Source organism: Acomys minous, assembly GCF_964271855.1.
Source record: "Acomys minous genome assembly, chromosome: 20".
Lineage (NCBI taxonomy): Eukaryota > Metazoa > Chordata > Mammalia > Rodentia > Muridae > Acomys > Acomys minous.
The window spans coordinates 11512757-11525762 of NC_140502.1; the positions used below are offsets into that span (position 1 = coordinate 11512757).

The following is a 13006-nucleotide window of genomic DNA, read 5'->3' on the forward strand; positions in this document are numbered from 1 at the left end:
CTTTGTTCTGGCAGTGTCTCTTGCCTTACAGAAGCTTCTCAGTCTCATGAGGTCCCATTTGTTAATTGTTGACCTTAAGACCTGGGATGTTGGTGTTTTGTTCAGGAAGTTTACTCCTGTGCCTATGTGTTCAGGCTCTTCCCCACTTTTTATTCTAACCGATTTAGTGTCTCAGGTTCTATGTTGAGGTCATTGATCTACTTGGTCTTGAGGGAAATGGACAATTTTCTTGAAGGATTCCACTTTATACTCCACAAAATAGAAATGGGTGGAACACTCTCAAACTCCTTCTGTGAAGTCCCAGTCACTTCGATACCTAAATCTCACAAAGATCCAAAAAAAATTTTTCAAACCAATTTCTCTTATGAACATTGATGCAAAATTACTCACTAATACACTCTCTAACCGAATATAAGAACATATCAAAAACATAATTCAACAAGACAAGGTAGGCTTCGTTCCAGACATGCAGATATGGTTTAATATATGGAAATCTATCAATGTAATCCACCATATGAATAAATGGGAAAACAAAACACATGATCATCTCCATAGATGCAGAAAATCCATTACAAAATCTGACATCCATTCAGGCTTAAAGGTTTAGAAAGATCAGGGATACAAGGCACACACCTAAACATAATAAAAGGCTATATGCAGCAAGCCAATACCCAACATCAAATTAAATAAACAGATACTTAAGGAAATTCCTCTAAACACAGGGACTAGGAAAGGGTACCAACTTTCTCCATGTCTCTTCAATATAGTTCATGAAGTTCAGGCCAGACCAAAAAGACAACAAAAGGATATACAGGGTTCCAAATGGGAAAGCAGGAAGTCAAATTATCCCTATATGTACATGATATAATAGTGTGCATAAGTGACCTACAAAATTCCACCAGAGAATTCCTACACATGATAAACACCTTCAGCAAAGTGGTTGGTTACAAAGTTGACTCAAAAAGTCAGTAGCCTTCCTATATACAAATGACAATCTTGTAGAGGAAGAAATTAGGGAAACTACACCCTTCTGATAGCAACAAGCAATAAAGAATATCTAGGAGTACCTCTTACCAAGCAACTGAAGCACTTCTTTGAGAAAAACTACAAATCTCTGAAGAAGGAGATTGAAGATGATATAAGATGATGGGAAGATCTCCCTTGTTCGTGGATTGGAAGAATTAACAGTAAAAATGGGCATCTTACCAAAAGCAATTTACAGATTCATGTAATCCCTATCAAAATGCCTACACAATCTTTAAAAGACATTGAAAAATCAATTCTCAATTTTGTATGGACAAACAATAAACCTAGAATAGCTAAATCAATCCTGTACAATAAAAAATCCACCAGAGGAATCTCCATATCTGATCTCAAGCTATAGTATACAGCAAAATTAATTAAAACAGCATGGTACTTGGACAGAAATAGGGTGGTTGATCAATGGAATTGAATTAAAGACCCAGACATGAAGGCAAACATATATGGACACTTGATTTTTGACAAAGAATCCAAATCTATTCAATGGAAAAAGGATAGCATCTTTAACAGATGGTGCTGGTCTAACTTGATGTCTACATGTAGAAAAATGCAAGAACACCCATATTTATCACCATGCATGAAACTCAAGTCCAAGAAGATTAAAGAACTCAACATAAAACCACACACACTAAATCAGTTAGAAGAAAAAGTGGGGAAGAGCCTGTAACAAGTTAGCACAGGAGACAACTTTAAATTTTAAAACAAGAGTGATTTCATGGAACCTGGGACTGAACTATTCACATATTTATTTACCTACCCATGCTTATCCTGTGGACTGTGGCCATCAGGTGTATAACCCCAGGGAAGATGGTGTTAAAAATTCCTCAAGGAATCAGGATCAATGTGGAAAACAAGGAAACAAGAACATACAGCTAGAGTCTCTTTGACCAGAGAAATAAAAGCAGGCCAAAAAATATAGGTGCTCATTTGATGTGTGGATGGCAGTTCAGATTCCACATTGCCTAGGTTTAAGGCAGGAGAAATATGTGTGCTTTGATTTTGCATTTTTTGATACTGTACATCCCCCTTCTCCTGGCCAGTTTCATTCATCCTAGGTGCTATTGGAGAATGAAGTTGAAGGAAGATAAAGACCTGGACTTGGAGACAAATTGTGTCTTCTTTGTTAAACCAACCATGCTGACAATAGACAGAGAGCACTGGAAGAAATATCTGAATATAGAGTAAGTGCTTTTAAAATCTTCCACGTAAATATCTTGACACATATTTCATGAGGTATCTGATGAGGATCATAGCAATACTTTGATTATTCTGTCCTGTTTTCACATAACAAGGGTGAACTATTACTTCTTGACAGACACTTTCATTTTTTTCTACTTTTATTTCTTTTCATGAATGTTCTGTTATTATTTCTGTTAGGCACATCATTTAAAGCTGTAGGATGATTAAAAACATCTCTCACAGTGACCCAACATATATAGTCCTCCTAATCATAATTTCCCTTGTACCATATCCAGTGATTGATTATTGAAAGCAATCTCATATATTTCAACAAACTTTATTCTATGTATATTACAGTAAATGGTTATACACTCTGCTGTATCTCTTAGTGCATGTAACGTTTGTAGTGTTTGTGTTCGTAGTGTTTGTGGTACACATAGCTCTTGAGAGCTTACAAATATATACAAAGACACTCATTCTAACGCATTGCATGTGGACACACTGTGGTTTCTGAAGCTGGATTGAGACTGGAAGGAAGAAATCAGGTTATTGGGAACTATGTTCCTGTTGCTCCATACTTTACTTGTATAGTTGTACAAACACTAGCTTTTATATATAACCAAGTCAAGTTCATCACATGCTTGGACTGTAAAGGATATGTTTGTATTCTTTGAAAAGGGAGGTTTTCACTCATCCTGATGACAGCTTACATCCCGTTTTTGCTTGCCTGAATGATAGGTGGCAACACTTGAGAACAGACAAAGAATCTTCCTACTAAATCAACTTTGCCATTATTTAATACCCATACATCTTCTATATCTATATCTGAAATATTTATTAACTGAGACTTAAGTCATATTTATCTCTTTCATTTCTCTTTCAATAATTTTGCTATGCATAGCTGAATGTCTTAGAACTATGAGATTCATACAAAGTTTCACATTTCTCAGATATGTTTCAAACAAAGAACATTGGACAAGTAGGCCATTCATACAGCTTAAATAATTGATGTTTCCCAACTTTTGTTGTAGGATATAGTGATTGAAAGCACAAGGCCTGAATATGAAATCCTTTTTCTATTAATGAAATTCTCAATGATAAGTTTTCTGTGCACAGGTAAAGAACATTCTAATAGAGCCTATTATTATAATTAAAAACACCACAGAGATACAATTTCTAAATGGACACTAATTGTACTTAATCTGAGGGAATCATGTCTTTACCATCTGAGACAGCATTCAAAAACAAGACATAGAAACAGTCTCTGTGGAAGATGTCAATACCATATGCTATATATTGGAGACACACTCTCAGGAGGTCTTAAAGCTTTTAAAATGTCTAGCTTCTTATGTTAATATAATCTCACAACACAGAACATCCATTTCAATTTGGAGGTGGGAGGAAATACTGTTCAATAAAAGATATTTCTAGTATTTCTTAGAAATGATTAGCTGTATATCTCTGCCCATAATAAACACTGTGTCCTTTTACAGCACAACACCAAAATGCCAGCGATTTGGTTTTGCATTGGCTTTTTCCATTGATGAAGTCAACAGGAACCCTTTTATCAAATATCTCGCTGTTTGACTATATGATATTTGGTTGTAAGACACTGTCACAATTCACCAGCCTTGTTCATATGAACATAAACAACGCTAGCCTTAATTATGACTGTGACGAAGAGCAAGAATGTGCAGCGTTACTTACAGGACCAAACTGGGAAACAACTATAACACTGCAGTTAGCCTTCACGACTCTTAAGGTGAGAGTTTTTGGAGTGGGAATTTTGATATCATGTCTCTTTTGGTACCATTCAGAACTTCTAAGAAGAGTTTAAGAAGGATAATGACCTCATAATTATGTTGATCTATTTGTTCAAGGGCCTTAGTAATTAGAGACATGATAGGTCTTCTACATATCCTTCTTTGAAATAGAGATGAGGGAAGATGTAACAGCTAATTGGTTTTTCTAGAACTCTCTGAAGAGAAATGTGTTTACAAGTTCTTGTATATTCATGCTGCCTCATGCTGCTACCTGTGTCCTAGGTCCCTTTTCTTACATTTGGACCTTTCCATCCCGTCCTAAGTGATCTTGACCAGTTTCCCCATCTATATCAGATCGGCCCTAAGGACATATCTTTAGCCCATGCCATGGTCTCCTTCATACTTTATTTCAGATGGAACTGGGTTGGACTAGTCATCTCAGACAATGATCAGGGCATACAATTTCTCTCATATTTGAGGAGAGAGATGGAAAAAAACACAGTCTGCTTTGCCTTTGTGAGCATGATCCCAGTCAACATGGGGTTATACATGTCAAGAGCAGAAGTGTATTACAACCAAATCATGACATCTTCCACAAATGTTGTCATCGCTTATGGTGACATAGAGTATACACTAGCTTTGAGCTTAAGAAAATGGGAATCTCCAGGTATAAAGAGAATATGGATCACAACGTCCCTGTGGGATGCCAGTATAAGTAAGAGAGACTACACACTTGATTCATTTCATGGGACTCTTACTTTTGAACACCATCGTCCGAATATTTCAGGTTTCAAACATTTTGTCCAAACATTGAATGCTATCAAATACTCTGACAAATATCTGGCAAGCCTGGAGTGGATAAATTTTAACTGTGAAGCCTTGGCATCTAACTTTAACTCACTGAAGAACAGTTCAACAAATGCCACATTGGCATGGCTAATGGAACACACTTTTGACATGGCCTTTAGCGGTAGCAGTTATAACATATATAATGCTGTGTATGCCTTAGCCCATGCCTTTCACGAGTGGGTTTTTCAATATAGAGTTCATCAGGAAACCAGCACATCGAACAATTTCTATCAGAACTGCTTTAAGGTACTGTTTCTCCTATTGTGTAATGTTTGATGTCATGAAAGACATACTTTTATAAGGCTCTCACAGGTGCAATCTGAGTTTAGTAGAAATGGAATATAAACCTTGATAGTGTGAAAGAGGGAGATAGCGGGTAATGGGAAGATACAAGTGAGGGGATAGCAATTGGCGTGTAATCTAGATAAATTGTTTTCAGAAAAAATAAAAGAAATACAAGTAAAAATCTAAAATGTAAAGGTACTAGTGTGGTAGGGAATTTTATTTATGATGCCTATTGACTTTGATACAAACAACCTTAATATCATCACACTGGTTTAAAACTGGAAGTCTAATCAGTGTTTGCCAATTAATCCTCTCCATGATGAGATGATAAGCCTTTGTTCATTAATTGTCAAATATATGGTAATGACTTTATGGATGGTTTTCCCAAGTTTTAAAACTGATTCAGCACCCAGTGTAGGTATTAAGGTCCTTACTTGGGTTTGTGAGAGTAAGTACATAAGAAATAGTGCTGGAATTCAATTCACTACATACATGTTTTTACATAAGTGAGAAATTATACTTACCACTTTGTATATGTTTATGTTTTTCCTCTTGTTTTGCATTGTTTTACATATTTGTATTGGTGTTTCTTTGTATAGATGTTTCTATTCCACCTGCCTATCTTTCCAATTATCTCTGGAAGTGAACATAAATTTTGTAGGTAGCAATGTCTTTATTACATGTGTTTGTTTCTGTCTATATCTTTCCATGGGGATTTCTCAGTAAATATGTTGTGAGGTGACTGAGTGTGTGTTTTTTATCGTTTGGTCAATGGGCTTGCATGTAGGTATATCTGTGTTGCTTTGTATATGTGGTGTGTGTGTGTATGTTTGTGTGTGTGTCACTTTATGTATGTATGGCTTTATACCTGCCTCTCTATGTGTTAGATGGGAGTACAAATTTATCTTTCTGTCAGTGTCATCTATGTGGTTGTTTTAATCTCTTTTTCTCCTGAGGACCTGTTAGGGAATGTGTGTGAGTGCCTATTAATGTGTTTTGTACTCTTCTACATCTGTATTTTTTCTGGATGTGTGTGTGCTTGTATGTTTATACTTTTGGGGGCATGTATATGTATTTCTGCATAAATAATTGTGCTCGTGTATTGTTTGTATATTCTGTATTATTAAGGAACCTCACTACGTATGGAGGTGTGTCTGTGTGTGTGATAGTGTGTATGTGTGTATGTTCATACCGTATATCTGATTAGGTTCTGCAAGTATGAGCTATAAAATTCTAGGAATATTATAGTATATTTAAAATTAAATTATTTATTCCTTTTATATCCTGAGGGTAAGCTCTTCTATCAGATCCTCCTAGTCACACTTTACAACCATCCCCACTACCCTACTCCTCAGAAAAGTGAATTCCTCTTACCCACTCACCTAGGCTCTTCAAGTGGCATCAGGGCTGAGCATTTCTTCTTCCCTGTGGCCATGGGAGGCATCTCGATCAGGTTGTAGTGATCACAGAGATGTCAACTGAGTCCTAATTTGACTCCAGCTCTCTCATTATTATTGGGCACACATGAAGCCTGTGGTGCTCATTGGCTTTATATGTTTAGGGGTCCTAGACCCAATCTATGCATGATCGTTAGTGTGTATTTCAATCTCCACAAGCCCCTCTGGGCCCTGGTTAGTCAGCTGTTTTGGCCTACTTGTAGAGCTCTGTTACTCCCAGATGCTTCTTCCTTTCCTCCCAACTTGTCCACTAAATTTCATACCCTCACCCTGTGTTTGGATGTGAATCTCAGCATCTGTTTCCAGCTTTTCTTGGTGTACCGTCTCAGAGAACAGCTTGGCTAGGCTCCCATGTGCAAGCATAGCAGATTGTCATTAAAAGTGTCAGGGTCTGGCTTTTTCCTATGCATGTTCGGCTGTTGGTCCAGGCATTCTTTGGATATCCCATCAATCTCACTGCTATCTTTATCCTTGCATTCTCCATAGGCAGGGTAAATTTGGGTTGAAATTTAGTTCTGTGGGTTGATGTTCCCCTCCATCTACAAAGGGTCCTGTCTAGTCTCCATGACCCTTGCTACTATGAGTCTCACATAGACTCACCCCCATACCCTCCCAGAAGCCTACCATGTCTTAGTTCTCCAGTTGGTGACAGAGATGTTAATTTTATTTATTCAGTTGCTTTAATTGATATTTTGCTCCTGCATATGTTCATTAAATTTGCCTTTAAGATAAAGTCAGATTATGCTGTCTGGCTTCAAGAAAGGAAATGTGAACTACAATGTGCTACTTCTATTTTAGTTTTATGACACCCTGAAGAGTATCCACTTCACAAATCCAGTTGGTGACAGAGTGAATATGAACCAAAGAGAAAAACTCCAGGAGGAATGTGACATTTTCTATATTTCCAATTTGCATCAAGGTCTTGAAATTAAGGTGATGATTGGAAATTACAGCCCATATTTTCCACATGGTCAACAGCTCCATTTGTCTGCAGAGATGATGGAGTGGGCCACAGGAAGTACAAAGGTAAGTTTGAACTTATTGTACTGATTTACCTGACTGATAAGTAAACACTGTAAAGTGTGTACATTCTAAATTAATGAAATAAAATAGATTGTCAAATAAGGGATCAAAAGGTGTCCTCTTACACTTCCTTTCTTATTTTTTGCTTTTTGATGTGATAGAGTTATTAGTTCTTTGAATATTTCATAATTCCATACAGTTCCATTTCTCATATCAGTGCTGTTTCTGGTTTTTAATATAACTAAAACCTTTGTCTTTTATCATGTTTTATATTACTTGCTCTAAAGTGATCAATAGTTCTTGGTTCCAGTGTTATTACAACACAGTGATTTTTCCATTTCTGTTGGACACCTGGCATAGATATCTAAGATATTGAGGTTATTTTGAGAATGGAGTAAAGAAAAATATATAAATCATTCATTTTATTATGTAATACTGTTTAATTCTTTTTACATTGACCTTCTAAATTCTAAGGCTTCTATATATAAATTTAAATTTTCATGAACCATGTTAGGCTTTATAATATTTATAACCTAGGTTTTTATTCAATTATTTCTTTAACATGTTTATAAATGGTTTATCTGTTTATGTGTCCATGCAATACTGGCACATGTAATGCGTATGGATTCCAAGAAATGATTCATATTCTTTGGAACTTAAGATGGACCTTTGAGAGAAAATGGGTTTTCAAAGTCAAACTTGGGTCTTCTCCATGAGCAATAATTATTACTGACAATGTACAATCTCTCCAGCCCTGAGCGATGAACTCGAGAAGAAAATTTTCAATAAAAGGGTCTTATTTAACTCCCTGAGTTATGGTATAGTTCATTCTAACCAATAATAGGATTTAATTTTTAATTCTCTATAATATGTGGATTGATAGTAATACAAATGTGGCTTTGAGAAAAGAAATTTCACATGGTATACGCTCTGTATATTATAGGTATGATTCTGATGTGGGTGATGTTAAGGTATTTACCTCAAATTAGACAGTTTCAAAGTTCATTTATTCTTAAATGATCTAACTTCAGGAATGTCATCAATTTTCATATCAAGCTATATGTCAAATTATTCAGAAATAATAAAACTTATAGTAAATTATTCTCTTCGGTATGATGAGAAAAGTCTATCTAAGACAAGAAAATGTGAGCTAACGGTATAACTACTGAAATACATGTGAATACTATGGTAAGAAATGAAAACTTGTGTTTGTTATAACCACATCTAAGGAGAATATTACATAAACAACCACTAGAAGTGTATACAGAAGGCAAAACAATATAAACAATGCCCTGGCCCTCATATACATATCCCAATGCAGAAAAATAAACATAAATATGAAGATATGGAAAGATAGAACACGACTCCAATGTTATAGACTTAAATAAAAGAATGTTCAAGGACATATTAAGCAAAAAATTAATAATAATTGGAAGAGGATGCAAGATAGCAGCACAGACAGATGGCTGTCTGATTAGAGAGACCGAGCCAAGGGACTGGACTGAGAGATTCAGAACACCAGAGCAGGAGTACCATGGGTGAGACGGGTCCACAGTGTCTGGACATTGGGTAGGTCTGTCATGAGACCATATAAACTGGTCCACAAAGACAACACTGGTTCCTTGTGGGCATATGCCCAGGACCCAGGGTCTAGATGTCTGCCTGAGAGCTGCATCTACACTTTACATCTCAGACTTTATGTCTGGGTGTGAACAGTGAACTAGAGGGCACCAGAGTCTGGTTATTCAGGCTCAAGTGAAACTGCAGGATTTGGAGCACAGGAAGATCTGACCTCACATTCCATGGCCAATCCAAAGGAATATCCCAGGCACAGGATACCACTGGCATGGTATCCAAAGCCACACACACTCACCCCAGCTCTCTGCATTGCTACACAATATCAAATGGAACAGTGGGCTGTAGAGCACCAGTGTCTAGGTCTGCTAGCTGAGGAGAGACATGAAAGTGAGGAGCACCAGTTGATCTGTCCTCAGTTCAACAAGTTAATCCAAGGAAGAGTTCCCAGGTCAATTCAGGCACAGACAAAGGAAGGGTCCCTAACATTAGCCAAAAGGCTATAGGTGGAGAGCACCCCAGCTCTCTGTCTTTGATCAAGTAGCAGGCTGCAAGGTACCAGTTTCTGGATCTTTATAACCAAAGGAAAACTCACATTGTGAACACAAGTGGATCTTTCCAAAGTTCCACCTGCCAATCCATGGAGAGTTCCCAGATCTGAACCTAGGTCACCTGAATGATTCAGGAAATGATTCCCTGATATCTGCTAGTGAGAGGGAGTCCAAATAAAGCCACTCACCTATGACCTGTTCTCAATAGTCAGAAAAGGACAACAGAAACTACACCCACACATAAGAGACAGCAAGATGACCAAAGGCCAGCAGGCCAAAACAAATGATAACCATCAAAATAATGTAGCATCTCCAAAACCCAGTTATCCAAAAGCAATACGCCCTGAAATCTCTAAGACAACTGAGACAAAGAAAATGACCCAATATTCAGTGGTCATGAAAATCGTGTTTTATCTTTTTATTATTATTATTTATTAATTCAGATTACATCTCAATATTTATCCCTTGCTTGCCTCCTCCCATTCCAGCCTCCCTCTCTCTTTCATCCTATTAACATCCCCTAGGATCGTGACAGAAGGTGACCCCATACTCCACCATATGGTCGCAGCATATCAAGTCTCATCTTGGCAGCCTTTCTATTCTTTCTCTGAGTTATACCTGGCCTCCCCACCAGGGGTAAGTGGTCAAATATGGGGATCCAGAGTTCATGTCAGAGTCAATCCCCACTCTCCACAGGACTGTGGATAATGTCCTGTTCCTTGGCTAGGTCTGAGTATGGATTCAAGAATTACTGCATATGTTGTCTTTTGTTGGTATAGTAGCATGAACAAAGCCCTCTGGGTCCAGATTTACCAATCCAGAAATTCTTCTTGTAGGTTTCTAGGACCCTCTGGATCCTTCTATTTCTCTGTTCTCCCACACTTCTCTCACTTAAAGTCCAAATAAGAGGTCTTTGCATCTATCCCAATTTTCTGGTAATTAAAGACTTTCACGGAACAGTACTGTTGTGTTACTGTACAATTATGAATTAATATATGCCATGTGATTATTTCTGGGTCAGGGTTAACATGCTCAATAAGATCATTTCTATTTCCATTCATTTGTCTGCAAATTTTGAGATTTCCTTGTTTTCATTAGGTGAGTAGTATTCCATAGTGTAAATATACCAGTTTCTTCACCCATTCTTCAACTGAGAGACATTTAAGTTGCTTCCAGGCTCTAGCTATTATGAATAAAGCTGCTATGAACATGGTTGAGCATATGTCTCTGTTGTGTGGTGGAGCATTTTCTCTGTATATTACAAGAGGGGAATAACTGGGTTTTGAGGTTGCACTATTCCCAGTATTTTTAGAAAGCGACATATTAATTTCCAAAGTGGTTGTACAAGTTTCCACTCCCACCAGCAATGAAAGAGTGTTCACCTTTCTCCACATCCTCACCAGCATGTGCTGTCACTTGAGTTTTTGATCTTGGCCATGTAGATGGGTGTAGGAAGGAATTTCAGGATATTTTTGATTTGCATTTCTCTGATGACTAAGGAGATTGAATATTTCTTTAAGTGTTTCTCAGCCATTAGATATTCCTCAGTTGACAATTCTATGTTTAATTCTGAGCCCCATTTCTTAATTTGTTTATTTGTTTTGGTGGTGTTTAATTTCTTGTGCATTTCATAAATTTCGGATATTAGGTCGTTGTCAGATGTCTGTAGGATATCACTTTGTTCTGTTGATATTGTCTTCTGCTTAAAGAAGCTTCTCAGCCTCTTCAGATCCCATTCATTAATTGTTAACCTTAAGGCCTGGGCAGTTGGAATTCTGTTCAGGACGTGTCTCCTTTGCCAATGAGTCCCGTGCTCTTTCCTATAGCCTAACAGATTTACTGACCCTGGTTTTATGTTGAGGTCTTTAATGCACTTGGACTTGGGTTTTTGCATGATGATAATTGTGGGTCTACTACATTTTTCTACATCTAGACATCCAGTTAGACTGGCACCATTTGTTGAAGATGCTATCCTTTTTCCATTGAATAAATTTAGCTTCTTTGTTTGACATCAAGAGTCCATATGTGCATAGATTTATTTCTGTGTCTTCAATTTTATTCCATTGATCAATCATTCTATTGCTGTGCCAGTATCATGTTGTTTTAATTACTGTTGCTCTATAGTACAGCTTGAGACCAGGTATGGAGATTCCTCTTGAGGATCTTTTGTTGTACAACATTGTTTTAGGTATTCTGGGTTTTTTGTTTTTCCACGTGAAACATTGAGAAACGCTTAAAAATACTCAATGTTCCTGGTCATCAGGGAGAGGTAAATGAAATCACATCTGACATTCCATCCTACACCCATCATGATGGGTAAAATAAAAAACTCAAGTTGCAGAAAATGCTGTCAAGGATGTGGGGAAAGGGGAACACTCTTCCATTGCTGGGGGACATGTAAACTTGTTGAACCACTATAGAAATCGATCTGGTGCTTGCTCAGCAAATTGAGAATAATGATACTTAAAGACCCTGCTATACCACTCCTGGGCTTATACAAAAAAGATGTTCAACCATACAACAAATAAATTTGCTCAATTATGTTCAACACAACCAGAATCTGGAAACAACCTAGATGCCCCTCAACCAAAGAGTGTGTAAAGAAACTGAGGTACATTTACACACTGGAATCCCACTCAGCTTTTAAAAACAAGGAAATCTTAAAATTTGCATTGTCATGGTTGCTGTGGAGATCTTCTCCATCTTGGCTTCTACTGCTGAGATGCTTGGATGCATCTTTGTTCCTAAGTTCTACAATATTTTGTTAAGACCTGAAAGAAATTCTATCCAAAATATCAGGAAGAAATACTAGTCCTAAACTCATATTATATGAACTACAACTTACAAATAATGGGTCTACACAGCCACCAAATATAAGGTTGCAGTGCAATTTCTATTTGTTTTTAGAATGACTGTCACACTTTTTTCTAATGGTGATGCCAGTCAGTATCATATCTACTAATGTTATCTACTTTTTTCCATAAAATCTTGTGCTAAACCTTTCTTTTCATGAGACCTATCTTTTTCGCATGTGTACAGTGCAGAAAAGTTATTTTCTGCTCTAACATAAAAAACCTTCACAATAAATTCAAAGTATTCTTTAACACTTGGATGAATGAATGACCCTTTGACAGTTCAATAGTGAGAGTAAAATACAAGGAGATTTTAGAGAGTGACAGTTGTTTACAGATGAAATTGAAACAACGTCCCTCTTACAGGAGGAAGGTAAAATACCCCTAATGGTATTATAAGAGTTAAAGGAATATTACCTAGGATAGAGAGT

General features: G+C 37.0%; 1 protein-coding gene across 1 annotated transcript in view; it reads left to right on the forward strand.

Moving 5' to 3' along the window:
* Nucleotides 1-2109: 2109 nt before the first annotated feature.
* LOC311590924 (vomeronasal type-2 receptor 116-like) overlaps nucleotides 2110-13006 on the forward strand; it is a gene marked incomplete at both ends in the record, with an annotated part of 36942 nt that continues 26045 nt past the window's right edge. Inside the window, 3 exons of the mRNA XM_084770217.1 lie at nucleotides 2110-2222; nucleotides 3850-3982; nucleotides 7373-7600. Coding sequence (XP_084626343.1) covers nucleotides 2110-2222; nucleotides 3850-3982; nucleotides 7373-7600 — 474 coding nt within the window. The remainder of the gene's footprint in view (nucleotides 2223-3849; nucleotides 3983-7372; nucleotides 7601-13006) is intronic.